Below are 14,985 nucleotides of genomic sequence, written 5' to 3' on the forward strand. Positions count from 1 at the left end.
CACCAAGTCTCTAGCAACTACATCTTTCGAGAAGATGGTGCATAAGATTGAGATGTGAAGATTCAAGTTTTTGGATTGAAGTTCTCATCAGGGAGAGTTAATACGCGTTGTACTCTTTTTCCCTTTCAAGGTTTTTGTCCCACTGGATCTTTCCTTGTAAGGTTTTAATGAGGCAACCAAATAGCGTATTATTAGAAATGTGTACTCTTTTTCCTTCACTGGATTTTTTCCCACTGGGTTTTTCTAGTAAGGTTTTAACGAGGCACGTTATCTATCAAATAGACATCCAAGGGGGAGTGTTATAAATATTATTTATTATTATGGATGTCTATCTTTAGGAGAAATATTAGGGTTAGTGACTTTGGGATCAAGTCACTTTTCCCCTATAAATATAGAGGTTCTCCTTCATTGTAAATCAATCCCTAACAAGAGAAATAAAGAATTGCTCTCTTCTCTCCTTCTCTACAAATATTCTTGTTCTTGCTTTATTATTTTATAACAAATTTATAATAATAGGTTTTCATAATAAAGTCTGATTTTATATCCTAGAAAATAAAAGAATAGCCATTTATAAATCTGATTGGATAATGTATAATTTTTTTTATTATTAATGCATATAACTTAAATCTTAGAGGATAATTACTTATGTAGGGTACTCAAAATCCATAATTTATGTGATATCTCATAGGAGTATGTCTTTGATATATTTATAAGATATTAGTAGAATATAATAATGTATATGTGAACTGAAATTGAGCCAATCCCATCATGCAAGCAAGCTGAATGCTTGTCTATTTGTGCCCCCATTTGTGGGGGTAAGGTGGGGATGATTGGAGGGTATATAATTATATTCCATGCATTGATAATTTGAATATATAATTAGATCAGTTAAAAGGCAAGAGTGGAATGACAAACATCAAGTCACGAAGAAGTGCAATTAAGTAATCAAATCATGTTTTTTATTTCATACTATTAGATTTTATTTCACTGTACCCACTTTTGGGATTATAATGAAACACTGGTCTAGAGAATATTCTGTCAATTTAATTGAACCTTTATTTTAGAATCGAATTATGTATATATATGATTATTTTGTAACAGTACGCATATGGTAAGATTTACTCATTCTGAGTTCATCTCTAATGATCAAGTGATATATTCAGAATTTTTACTAAGGAATTCAAAATATAAGAAATTTATATAATATACATAAAAAAAAAATCAATGAAGGGGGTTCGGATGAACTCTTGCATCCCCTAACTAGTTATGCCTTTGCTAATGGTAATTAAGTTTTGAAAAATATATATGCTCTTAATATATTCAAATAAAGAAAGAAAAAATATTGAAATCATAAGCATTCAGATCAATTAAGTGCAGGTTGTAAATAAATAAATAAATAAAAATTAAACGCACTTGATGATAGAGATCCCAATGATTAAAATACAAACTTAAGGAAACAAACGCACTTAGTGATAGGAATCAAAAGTTAAATTCAAATCTTTATCAAGTGCAAATAAACGAGGCATAATACTAGCTTTCGCTAAATTAATGGCCAAAAGTCAAATAGATACAACTAGTCCATTTCAACAACAATTTCTCTTAAAATAAAGATAAATGAAAACTAGAAGTTTAAACATATATTTAGATGTTTTTGCAAGGATTACAAAAGTTAATTAGCAAGGTTTCTTGCACTCATTTCACTTTTTTTCCTTTTTCTTTCGTTCGTCTTTGAAGGGATTCGAGCACATTAGCACTTCATATCCTCACCATCCAAAGACAGAGTTTCTTTTACCTTTTGAATCCCCCGTGACACTTTCCAAATTATTCTGTGTTACTTTATTATAGTTATCATGATGATAATATAATTATATAACAATATAAGTAAGATGAACCCTTTCTTGCTAAACAAATATCGCCGAAACATCCATGACCCTATCCTATTTACCCACTAAAGAAACATAAATGCATAATCCAACTTTCATAAATCTATTCATGTCACACGATCACCTTTCCTGACCTCATCAAAGATCTCTCAAATTTCACCATTTTGGCTCTATTTGCTTGCACTCTTCTCCAATGTTTCTAAATTGGGTGTAATTTTTTAAAATTTGAGACATTTCATGATACTAATTAAATAAAGAACTTCAACTTTTATTATCCAATGAAAAGTATTATTACATAAAATCTTTAAAATCTTTCATAAGCTACCTGACTTAAATCAATCACAAAAAGAGATCATATAGCATTACTTCTCATATCAGTAGATCGTCTTTATAATTGTATCTTTCGTTTGTCAAAAAATCAACTCTTTGATTTGCCTCCTTCTAGATATGTGTAATGGTGGCTTTGTTAGCTTCCCGTAAATATTTACAATCTTCAATAATAGTCTTCAATAGGTGACAATATTGTAAGTCTTCCTCATTGATAAGCTTAATGGTCAACAGTCAATTCCCACTTATAACTCTCTGTGTCCCATGCTCTTTGCTAGTTTTCTCCCTTTCTTATGTTCCATGCTCTTCACCAGCTATACTTGTGAAAATAAAAACGCATACAAAATTGTAATGTGATAATTGAAATTCCGTCATCTTTAGTCTTAATTTAAAGACATGAATGAACATTGATATAGAGCATCTTACTCTTTAATGGATCTACGTACCAAGTATAAATTTAAACTAATCAAATTAACCAGTGAAATTTAAATATTGAATGATTGAAAAATAAGGAAACAAAACGCATGTGATTCATGTGATAAATATAGCCATCAGGGAAAACAATCCCACCATGTCATTCAATTGAGATACGACGAAAAAGGGACAGTTTTTTTTTACGGAAAAGGGCCAACTATACCCTTGGATTATTAATAAAGGGTCAAATTTACCCTTCGTTATACTTTGAGTCCAAATATACCCCTACTGTTATACTATTGGCTCAAATATATTTCTCCACCGTTAAGGTTGTCCAAGGTGGAGTCCAATCCCACATGACACTAATATTTTAATGAGATGGACAACAATGTGACATGCCACCTCACTAACAAAATTCACCATCTCCCCTCCACCACTCGTACACCCTTATGCCGAAAAACTTGAATGGTAAAGTTTGTCGTATAAAAAAAATAGCCTAATTGGTGATCATGTACATACATAATCTACTAGCTATAACAACCCAGTTGGCTTTTAGCCAGTATTTTAATACTCATAATATACTGATGATGTACAACTCACACCCATCCTTGCGCACAGGCGAAGGCATGATTATAGATACAGGAATTCAGAAAATGCTAATCTGGTATCTTATAATCGTCAGTTTTTTTTTTTTTTTTCAATTGACTAATACTACTAATAACTTTCATGAAAATTTTGAAGCTGAAACCCATTTAAACAATTTAAAAGAAAACCTTAACCAAAAAGTGAAGCATTTGAATTCGTCAATTTCTCGATTGAAACCGAATGATGTACAATTCCCATTTATAATTCAGGTTATTAAATCATTTGGGCCATAACATCTAGTTTGATTCCACAGGAAAAGACAAACCAAGTACTCAAATTTTTGAGTTAAATTTGGTGAAGAGAACTGGTTATGATTTTTAAAGGATCTTTCAAAAATGTGAAAATGATGTTGGGCATAAAGGTGTAGGAGTGGTGCAGGGAGGGGGTGGATTTGATTAGTGAAGTGGCATGCGTGTTGTCTATCTCATTAAAATATTAGTGTCATGTGTGATTGGGGTCCACCTTGGACAACCTTAAGATAGGAGGGGTATATTTGAGCCCAGAGTATAATGGTAGGGATATATTTGAACTCAAAGTATAACGAAAGTTATATTTGACCCTTTTTCAGTAGTACATGGATATATTTGGCCCTTTTCCATTTTTTTTAATCGTGATTTCATATACAAAACTTTGGGTTTTCTTCATTTCAAACGATCTTTCTTTGGTAGGCAAAATGTAGGACTTAATTTGATTAACTTAATTATGGGGTTCTTAAAGTGAAGTAATAGTAGTGAACTTTAGAAACTTTAGTGTTCAAAGGATATGACAATATATACTTTCCGCTATATAATTAAAGTAAATCATAACTTAGAAACTTTAGTGTGAAACCACTTAATAAAGTCTTAGACTCAGAAAAGGCTAGCCACGCTTATGTCTTTTTGTCTTTCGAAAATAATACTTATCCACTACTACAGTACAACCTATTAAATTCAATTAAATATTATGGCAAATGTGAAAATATTGCAAGGAGAAGTGGCACATATGTCACGCTAAAGTTGTGGTTATATACATACTTGTGCTATCGTGTTTACTTTTGCTGCTCCCGTTTTGTTTAAAATTGAGTATTGTAATGTAATTTTAAGAAAATATTAATTACTATAACATCAAGACCTATTTCATAAATTGAAATAATAGATAGGTACATGCTATATTTTCCTTTTTTAAAGAATAGACCAGAAGAATTTCTTTATAAAACTGTTAGAACAAATACAAAACTTGAATTGGAGAAGAAATGAAGAAAGACTATGAGGCTTAGCCACTTCACGAAGGAAGACCTGAGTTTATAGAGTTGGAAGAAGACTTAGAGGAATATTATGACAACTTAAACTCACTAAAGAAGGTTGATTTATAGGGAAAAAGTAATGTTAAATTTATCTTTAACTATCTCTTTTTTATGTCTTAAAAAAAGATTATTCAATAATTAACAGGTCAGAATTCGTAAAAAAAAAACAAAAAAAAAAAAAACCTGATAACCTCTTGACCGTGTTAATGGCTAACTAATTGGACATTTCCTACATTTCAGTCACTGTGTTCGGTTTATCTATTGTTGGCGGAAGAAAGAGTGTAGAAATAATGCCTACTGGTTATTTTTTGAATAAGTATTTGAAAAATAGCTATGAAATTTCAAATTTTACAAATGAAATTTCAATATTATATGCTAAAGTTTCATATGTTGACTTTGAAACTTCATGACAAAATAAAAAAATTAACTATAAAAACTGCAAAATGAATGATTATTGCAAAATGAATGATTATTTGAGGTGGGACAAAGACATTCACTTTAGAGTTAGTTATTTCATGCATTGCACGCTTGACTATTTTAATGCTTTTTAAAGATCCCACGCATAATCTATAAAGACCAAACTCCTTTGGAGAAAAAAAAACTATATGAGTATAATTTTGTCCAAAAGTTAGACGACAACATAAGAAGAAGAAGAATTGAAGATTTTGGAGATCTATAGCAATTCTAGTAATGAGTGTTAATTTGGAGCCCCCTTCTTTTGAACTAACATAATATATTCTGCCTTTCGGCATTTGTATTTTCTCTCTTTTTTTCCTTGGTTAGACATGTCTCAAATATTTTGATACAAATAATTTAATGTTACTCAATATCTACACCAAATAAATAGATTAATTATCAAAATTATGATTAATTTATTTATATTATCACCTTATTACATAGGGAAAATTGCATTTTTGGTCCCTCAACTATTGAAATTTTTTATTTCGGTCCTTGTGATATATGACTCAACACATCTAACTTTTAATGAATTACGATGTGTGATTTTTGGTCTCTTTTAGGAAATATGTTATTTAAACTATTCTTAGAAGTGTATATATTACCCTCAAAAATAGAGTAACAATACAAGCTTATATAACTCATGGATAATTAAACGGTGGAACTGTTAATTATAGGTCTAAATTTTTTACAAATATTCATATGCAAAGAGATCAAAAATACACATTTTAAGTGATTGAAGATTAAATGTGCTTAATTAGTTAGATATCATAAAAAATAAAATTATAATTTACCAATAGCCGAGGGACCAAAAATACTCTTTACCCTATTATATAACTATACTATGTTAAGTTAATATAATATAATGTAACACCGTACCGTAAGTTGGGAATATTTTTCCTTTAGTTTTGTTATTTTCATTTCATGTAAAATGGACTTCAAGGGTGTGTTTGGTAGGAAGGAAAATGGTTTTCATGGGAAATATCTTCTGAAAAAGTTTTTTTGGAAAATAAGTGATTTTCTTATTTATTTTTTAGTGTCTGGTAAGTAAAGAAAATAAAATCTTATAGCATTTATGTATAATCTTGGAAAACACTATGAAGGTGGAGGTAGGGTGAGGAGTGAGAGGTCGGGATGTCGTGGAGGAGATAATAAGTTTGAAATGCTACTTATGAAGTTTGTTTTATCTGTTCTCACTGGAAAAGGTATTTTTCAAAAAAAAAATTTAATATTATTTCTTAATACAGATATTTTTCAAAATATTTTCAACAACCAAACATAAAAAATTGGATGTAGAGCTCATGTAGACTACTAATCTAAAATAAAGCCTCTATGTTCTTGGTGGACATTGAAACTACTGATATTGGCCGCTTACAAATTAACTTGAGTTGTACCAAAGTAACAACAATAATAATAACATTGAACGTACATGATGACGAAGATAATTATAGGTTAACATAAAAGTAATGGGGTTTGATTCAGTGGATAATTTGACTCGCTTTTCACCTTTAAGCTAACTCCTAAACCCTTTTATTAAAATAAAAATAAAAATTGGGCTTATCTATCTTTCACTATGTAATATTCACAAAATAGACATTTTTCAGTCAGATAATTAAAAAGTAAGTACTATCATGAGTTTCAAATTTTACATGTAAGACTTCAGTACACTGCATGGGGTTCCAACTATTATTTGAAACTCTATGATAGTGGTTTTTAACTATTTTTCATAACATGGCCGAAATATGACAAGTGGTTGTTATTTCTACTTTTTGACCAAATAATTTTTCCCATTTGATAACCCTCTAAATAATTGGAGTAGTATCTTACTAGTTGCTAGCTATCTCATGTCAAATCTCGTTTAGTCAATGCAAATCACTATTTTTACCTTATCTGTAATCTATATTGCTTTTCTTAGTTGGTTAATCTTTTAAATGGCTTGGATCTCCACTTTATTGTATTGTATTTTTCCTAATTAAGGATTGCCATTGCACGTGGCAATTCAATTGAATTGGACTTGCTAACCATTTGATTCTGTTCACATATAAAATTACTTTCGGCTGAGCAAAACTACAATTTAGTCACTATAACTAGTCACATCATAAATCTAACCTCTAGTACCGTCAAGTAAACATTGGGTCCACTTATCTTGAGATAATTGATATAATTTCAAACGTCTATCTATCCTCAATAAATTATGTACGTACAAACAATTAATTGATTGAAAATGTTTTGCCAGAAAACAAAATTACAAATCATTAAAATCCGAATGCCACTACAGAGGTTGTTTTTCCGGAGACAAAACCAAACACAACTTTTGAAACTGAATTCCAACATTCACCAGCGAAGAAAAAAAGAAAAAGAAATGTACAATCCAATAGAGTGTTATGTTCTCCATTATAATAACCAAAATCATTGACTTATAACAAATCAATTTTTTTTTTTTTGTATGTGTTAAGAAATTAAGAATAAACCTTTACTGTACTCAATTACTTTTCCGAAACCATTTCGTCATATTAACTACAAGAAATATGAGTTATTGGTCTTCTTTTTTCTTCAAACATATAGTTCATCACTTTTTAATTAATTTCACCTTCAATTTTATTTTGGCGGAAGTGCTAATGTAAAATTTGGCAATTATTTTAGCGAGAAGAAATTGCACGGTTTTCCTTCAAATGGGTTGGTCTTTAATTTTTGTCCCTCAAATGGAACTTTTGTCTAGCGGGACATAAGTTTTTTAAGGAATCTGACACAGCTTGTACAGTTGTACGAGATCCCTCAACGAGGCATGAGTTCCATTTGAGAGACAGAAATTAAAGACCAGCACAAAATAGGGCCAAAAGTGCAAATGGGATATGTCTTGGATGTGGGCTGCTTCGTGCTTGATCGGTTCATATTGAAACTAGCAACTCAGTCTCTCTAGTTTTAAATTTTAGAACCTGTTTGCTCGAGTTTATAAAAATGGCTTATTTTGATTTTTTTGTCAAAATAGCTTTTTATAGAAGTACTTTTGGAAAGAAGCACTTTATGTTTGGCCAATTTATTTAAGAAATGTTTTTCTAAACAAATTTTGTTGGTTAGCTTTTCAAAAAGTGTTTTTTAGTGTCAAATTACGAAAAAGCTGGTATTAAAGTTTATTTTGCGACTAATATCATTAACAGAGAAAGGATTCTTCTTTTGTGAAAGACTTTATATATATATATATATATATATATATTATAAAAAGTGTATCTGTCTTTCAAAAGCTTGGCCAAACAAGCTACTAGTCTAATAAGTGTAGGAAAATGACGCCAAGAGCATGTAGTTGTTTGTGCCACCCCTATTTAAATATGTTCAATTTTAGCCTGTATTGACAAAATTCGATTTGAACTTCTTTTTGCTACTGTTGTTGCTTCTTCGGACCTTTGAATCTAAAGTTAGGCTCTACCAAAGCCTATATAAAGTTTGAAAAGAGAAAGTTCAAATTCAAATGTAGTTTCAAAGTTGGGATTTGACATAATCCAACTTCAAACTCGACATTTTATATTGAAAAAATTTATATCCCCGATTTCAACTTAGATAACAGATGTTGAAGTATGAACAAGTAGGTGTAATAGTTGAGTCTTTTTTTTATATCATTTCTTAAGTCCCATAGGTTTGATCCTGTAGAATTAGACAACGGAATATGGAGGTGCTTAACTGCTTATGATAGAACTTGCCAATCGAGTCCAAAGACGGAGAAATAAACAAAACTATCACTACTATGTAAATGAATCCATGATGCAGGTCGAATCCTAGACGCGGGTCGAGTAGTTTCTTGATCCTCTGCTGGTACTTCTGGATTCAAAGGTCAAGAAGAGGGCAACGAACCGCTTTATGCTCAACATAAGCAATAGTCATAAAAGACCGTGCCTCCTTTCTTCTAGTTTTATTTGGATGGGAAGATGCACCTCTGGTATACTAATTATAGTGCCCACGACAAACGCTAGGTACAATTCAACGATCATTCTTTTTTAAATGAATTAGAAAGTTCTTTTTATAGTTATTGAAACTCAAGTTATTTGAATAATAGATAAGTAATTTGCTTGGTATAATTCACATTTAGCATCCTTGTTCGTAAATAAAGTGGATTCGGAATTGTCTAATAAATCTTGTAAAGAACAAGGCATTTTTCGAATAAGCCAATTCATTTGGGACGGAGGACTCTCCTGACAAAATAAAAAAAACAGTATGTAAATTGTCAGCGAACCTGTTTCCATGCCATAGTAAAAAATTCTTAGACGGTATTGAGCTGGAACAACCTGTTCTTTCTAAATATCCCGATTACAAAAGATTACGGCTAAATAAATACTTTGTAAGTTTTCGGATATTTCTTTAAGTAAGGATCCTAAAAGCTCCTGTTTTGTTAACTTTACTCCCAATAAAGGAGTCAAAACCCAATTGAACTCTTATGGGCTGGTCCTCTCCAATACCGTGGACTGGGCCGATTAACATATTTTGAATTCAGATACAGATTGGGTCATTTTCAATTATGTCCCTACTTTGTGCTGGTCTTTAATTTTGTCCTTCAAAGCAAACAATTTTTTTCGCGGAGCATAAGTTTATATTTTCTTATCATATATGTAAGTTATATCCCGCGCCCTTATAGAATTTCCCCCCCTCTAAATATAAGTTCGATTTTAAAGGGTAAAATTTAAAGATCAGCCCATTTGAAGGAAATCGTGCAATTTCTACATACAAATTTACAATTGGAAAATTTACTTGGGGTAGAGAACATATAAGTGGTATTTACATTTAATAACTACACTTTATTTTAATTACATCTGGTAGCTAAATGTTGTATTTCAATTACACAAGGTAACTAATGCGGTAACTTTCTCCTCCTCTCTGCTCTCTTCCCTCACTTTCTCTCTCCTTCTCTCTCGCCCGTCTCCTCTTTTCCACCCTTCTGTCTCCCTCTCCATCTTCTCCGGTGAATTCTAACTGTCGCCACACACCGACCGGAAAAGGAGTAGTATGGTAAGGCCCAGATCTGACCAAAATACTGATTTCCGGTAACTTTCAGCGGACTACGGTGATCTCCGGTGACTTCCAGTGGATCCGAAGATCTCCGACGTATTTTATTTCTTATATATCAAATCTGAGTGTATCTTATTTCTTAGGGAACAGGACATTGTGTGTCCAATGGCCCAAAGTAATGCCACATTTGGCCAATATTTGGGCCTAACACCCCCAGGAGTCCGCTCGGCCCAAAATAATGCCAAAAAATGGCCGGCTGACCCAAAATAATGCCAAGCGCTGGCCGGCCCAAGCGATTTTTTTTTTTAAAAGTCAAACTTTTTGTGGCGACTAAAAGTCGCCACTAAAGGCCTGCTATAAAAAAATCAGGCTTTTTAGTGGCAATTAAAAAAAGTCGCCACTAAAGGTTAAATATCCCAAAATATTATAATATGTATATATTTAGTAAGAAATATCCCAAAATATGTATAACATGTGTATATTTACTAGTATATACAAGAATGATACAGTTTATATACATACGCACTTTATATACAAGAATGATACAGTTTATATACATATGCTGAAATTAATTATACATTTATTATACATAAATTATACGTTAATTATACATTTATTATACACATATTATATAATAATGATATGATGTATTTTTTTTACATGTACAATAGTGATACATATTATATACCACAATGATACGGTTTCTATGATACATTTTTTATACTAATGATACACTTTCTATACAAGACTGATACAGTTTATATACATATCATGGAATTATATATACACTTTCTATACAAAACTAATACATATTATATACAAAAATGATATAATTTTCTATTCTACAATACACATTATATACACAAATGATACATATTATATACAAAAATGATACACACCTTAGTGATTCATATTTTATACAGTTTCTATACATTACAGATAGGACTGATATATATTTTTATACACAAATGATACATATTATATACCAAAATTGCCTCAAAGTTTTTTGGAATATTTCTTACTAAATATACACATATTATGCATGTTTTGAAATATTTAACATTTAGTGGCGACTTTTTTAGTTGCCACTAAAAAGCTTGATTTTTCTATATCAGGCCTTTAGTGGCGATTTTTAGTCGCCACAAAAAGTCTGACTTTTTTTTTAAAAAGCGCTTGGGCTGTTGGGAGCCTTTAGTGGAGACTTCTTAAATCGTTTGCGGCGACTTAGTCGCCACAAAAGGTTTGCTACAGAGCTACCAGATGAGAATAGTTTAGGGGCTACTTTTTGGGTTTGGGAAAACTTGGGCCAGGACGTGGGTTTATTTTGGGCCAGTGGCCATTTGTGTCTTTCTCCCTATTTCTTATATCTCAGATATGAATGTTTGAGTGTATTGTTATTTTTTTAGTGTAAAATTTAGTGTTACTTTATGTATTTTTTGCCTCTATTTCGAAGGATATTTTTTTTGTATACAATAAATACAGTAAATTTGAATACATATCCCTATATTTTTTTTTTTGCACTTATGCTCTTTAAATACAACCGAATTTAAATACAATAAGTTTAATACAATGTAAAAGTAGCTATGAATGAATAGACCCAAATTGAATACAGCGAAATACAGTCGAATTTGAATACATATTACTGTAGCTCCGAAATGTAATTAGCAATCACCCCCACCCCCCAACAAAAGTATAGTCATTTGTGAAAATTCGCCTTTACAATTTTTGGCATTACTAAGATAATAGAGTGAACTAACTTTGTAAAAAAGTAAAGAAACAGAGTGCACTGGCCCAATAAAAAAGCCCATTCGGAATCCATAGTTAGGCCTTTTAAAACCTAGGGTTTTTCGTTGAGCCTTATAAAACTGAAGTACAAAGCTTTTGCTTTGCCTTGTTCTTCTATTGCCTTCAGAACCCTAGCCCCCAATCTTCCCCCCAGGTATGTTTTACTCTTTCAATGTTAATCTTTATGAATAATAATATTTCTTCGTTGTCCATCTTGTTTATGTTAGTTGTATGTGCTATGTGTTATTGAATTTGCATATGCAAATTAGTTTGATTTGAAAAATGTTTGTTTGTATCCATACACCTAATGTGCCTGATTTGCATTTATCTAGTTTTCGAAAACCTAGTTAAGTCTTTCATGTGACCTGAAGTTGTGATAAATTTGATATTTACTTTTTTTGTAATCTAACGATATAGTTTTTAGTTTGGTTGGTTTGGGGCGCTTTATTTTCTTGTTGTTGGCTAGTTTTTGCTATTAAAAATGTTTTTTTTTTAAAACTAGAAACAGCTAGTTGATTGTGTATGTATACTCAATTCTTGGTAACAGTTAACTAGTGTGATTAAAAGGGTGTGAGAAGTATTTTTCCAAACTGAACTTAGGTGCATTTCATTAAGAAAGTATCAAAAATAATTTAAACTCATTGTCCTTCACTACCTAAACTTGAGAAAGAGACTTTAGTACAAGATGAATAGTGTATTGTGAGGACAAAGAACATGTGGTTTAGTATTTACACTTGCACATCTATAGCTTGTGTATAGGATTGATAGTTTTTATTAGTTTCTTTGGCTTGCCTGTGCTGGATATATTAACATTTGATTGAAATTGAAATTTCTCTGAACAATGAAAAATCAAAGTCTGCAAACGTACCAAATTGAAAGAGAACTATGAGTTCTAGGCTATTTAGGTCAGGAAAGTAGCTATTTTTGTGATGGACATTTGCTTGATATATGCTATTTTTTTTTGTAAAATTTCAGGTAAGACATGAAGCACAACAACGTTATTCCCAATGGTCACTTCAAGAAGCATTGGCAGAACTATGTAAAGACATGGTTCAATCAGCCTGCTAGGAAAACAAGGAGACGCAATGGTAAGCTACCTGCTTGTTCGACTACTGTCATGGTACTTTTCTTAGTGCAATTAAATTTTGGTTGAACAGTACTGACTTTTTTCTACCTGTCTTTTAATGTTGTCAACAGCTAGGCAGCAGAAGGCTGTGAAGATCTTCCCTAGGCCAACTGCTGGATCTCTCCGACCCATTGTTCATGGACAAACACTAAAATACAACATGAAAGTCCGTGCTGGCAGAGGATTTTCGCTTGAAGAACTGAAGGTGAGAGTCTAGTTACTTGTATGTCATTTACTAGATAACTTGCTGGCCTTCCTGTTCACCACCCCCAAGTAACCAATCCATTTTTACAGAAGTAAATTATTTTTCTGTTAAGAGAGTACATGGGTCCAGTGGCAGAGCCAGAATTTTTATTAAGGGGTGTCAAATTATAAAAAAATAAATCCACGAATAAGTCTAGAGGTGTCAATATGTAATATATATACATAAAAATGTTTTTACCTAACCACACAGTGCAATTTTCTGATGAAGGGGTGTCGGTTGACGATCCTTTCTTTACAGATACTTTTATTTAAGCTGCCTATTATTTCGATGCGCTTGTATGTTGGATGTCTCCAATAATAAGTAACTTTGATTTTCAGGCAGCTGGTATTCCCAAAAAACTAGCACCAACCATTGGCATTGCTGTTGATCATCGTCGCAGGAACAGATCCTTGGAAGGTCTACAAACCAACGTCCAGAGGCTGAAGACTTACAAGGCTAAGCTAGTTATCTTCCCAAGGCGTGCCAAGAAGGTCAAGGTAAATTCAAAAATTTCTTGTCCTTTGCCCTGATAGTGTTCCTGTTTTGCTATCTAAACACTTCATGCCTTAAATTTACCTTAAACTACTCTCTTTTCCAGGCTGGTGATTCTAGTGCAGAGGAGCTTGCTACTGCCACCCAGGTCCAGGGTTCATACATGCCTATTACTAGGGAGCAGCCAGCTGTTGAACTTGTGAAGGTCACAGATGAGATGAAATCATTCAATGCCTATGGCAAGCTGCGAATTGAGCGTACAAATGCCCGACATGTTGGAGTGAGGCAGAAGAGGGCAGCTGAAGCTGCAAAGGACGAGAAGAAGTGAGCAATTTAGAGCTGTTCTGTAGTCTGTTAAGCATTATCAAAACTTTCTAGTAGACCTTGTGATGAAGGTTTATTCATACAATCATTTTGAGGAACTTATGTTTTTCATGTTATTCAAGGATTTTGTTTTGTTTGTGAGATCATGCAATCTTTTGATTAGCGCAAGTCCTATTTCTCTGTTGTGTCTGCATGCTTTGACATCTACCTCAGCGGATGTGTCGGTTTTCCAAGTTGTGATTGCTAGTTACTGCTATTTGCTAGTTCGGTGGCTTATCGTTGCAATTTCAATCCTTCAGTAATGAACAGACGTCAGTGATGTTATTATCAATCAGGCTAATCCCTAATTGGATTGGGAAAGAGATACAAAGGAAGCCTATTGTGGTTATCAAGCATTTATGACTGACTAGCCCATAATTTTACCACACCGTTCTCGTGCTATAACAACTAAGAAGGATTGATATTTTTGTTATTTTCATCTCTTACTTTCACGTTTCTGTTTCTACTCAACTTCTACCATATGATCCATGAAAAAAGCGCCTTCACCTGCCACAAATGGAAAGTTAAAGCCAAATATGATCGAATAGAGCAATTGAAATGTGATAAAGCATCATGTGTCTAATTGATGCAATTGATTTAGTGGTAACAACAGCAAGAAAGTTTTCTACATTTAGGGTCAGGTCTCGATCATCGAGCTGCACACATTTGATCAGAAGGTGCTACTGATGCGCCAAGACACATAATTAGAGTGATATGCCATTGATGTATGTTAGTTGGTCCCCCTGCAAAAAACTTATCTGCACTGGTGTTTACATCAAATATGTACAACTTTCTTCCTGTTTGGTATTAGAATATTACGTACTATATTAGGAATTAATAACCTATAATCCTAAATTTGCCTTGAGCATTTTATGTTTAAGCTTAATGATATTATTATTCCATATGTTTAAGGATTTTGCTTTGTTTGTGAGATCATGCAAATCTTTTGATTAGCGCAAGTCCTATTTCTATG

At 32.3% G+C, this 14,985-nt stretch overlaps 1 protein-coding gene across 2 annotated transcripts; it reads left to right on the forward strand.

Annotated features, from left to right (window-relative positions):
• Positions 1 to 11,842: 11,842 nt before the first annotated feature.
• LOC132635433 (large ribosomal subunit protein eL13y) lies at positions 11,843 to 14,114 on the forward strand. 2 transcript variants are annotated; one of them, XM_060351827.1, is made up of 5 exons: positions 11,843 to 11,941; positions 12,763 to 12,875; positions 12,985 to 13,118; positions 13,496 to 13,654; positions 13,756 to 14,114. In XM_060351827.1, the coding sequence occupies exons 2-5, from the start codon at positions 12,770 to 12,772 to the stop codon at positions 13,975 to 13,977; spliced, it is 621 nt and encodes a 206-aa protein (XP_060207810.1). In that variant the 5' UTR covers positions 11,843 to 11,941; positions 12,763 to 12,769; the 3' UTR covers positions 13,978 to 14,114. The 2 variants fall into 2 exon arrangements, with proteins under 2 accessions (XP_060207810.1, XP_060207811.1); XM_060351828.1 differs by having other exon boundaries at positions 11,921 to 11,939; positions 12,760 to 12,875.
• Positions 14,115 to 14,985: the final 871 nt, after the last annotated feature.

Source organism: Lycium barbarum, chromosome 4 (assembly GCF_019175385.1).
Source record: "Lycium barbarum isolate Lr01 chromosome 4, ASM1917538v2, whole genome shotgun sequence".
NCBI lineage: Eukaryota > Viridiplantae > Streptophyta > Magnoliopsida > Solanales > Solanaceae > Lycium > Lycium barbarum.

What these genes read in the sequence shown, in the direction of transcription:
- LOC132635433 (XM_060351827.1), top strand. Translation starts at nt 12,770, where the DNA reads ATGAAGCACAACAACGTTATTCCCAATGGTCACTTCAAGAAGCATTGG. An exon ending in GAAAACAAGGAGACGCAATG is followed by an intron (nt 12,876 to 12,984) that starts GTAAGCTACCTG and finishes TGTTGTCAACAG; the next exon opens with CTAGGCAGCAGAAGGCTGTG. An exon ending in TTTCGCTTGAAGAACTGAAG is followed by an intron (nt 13,119 to 13,495) that starts GTGAGAGTCTAG and finishes TTTGATTTTCAG; the next exon opens with GCAGCTGGTATTCCCAAAAA.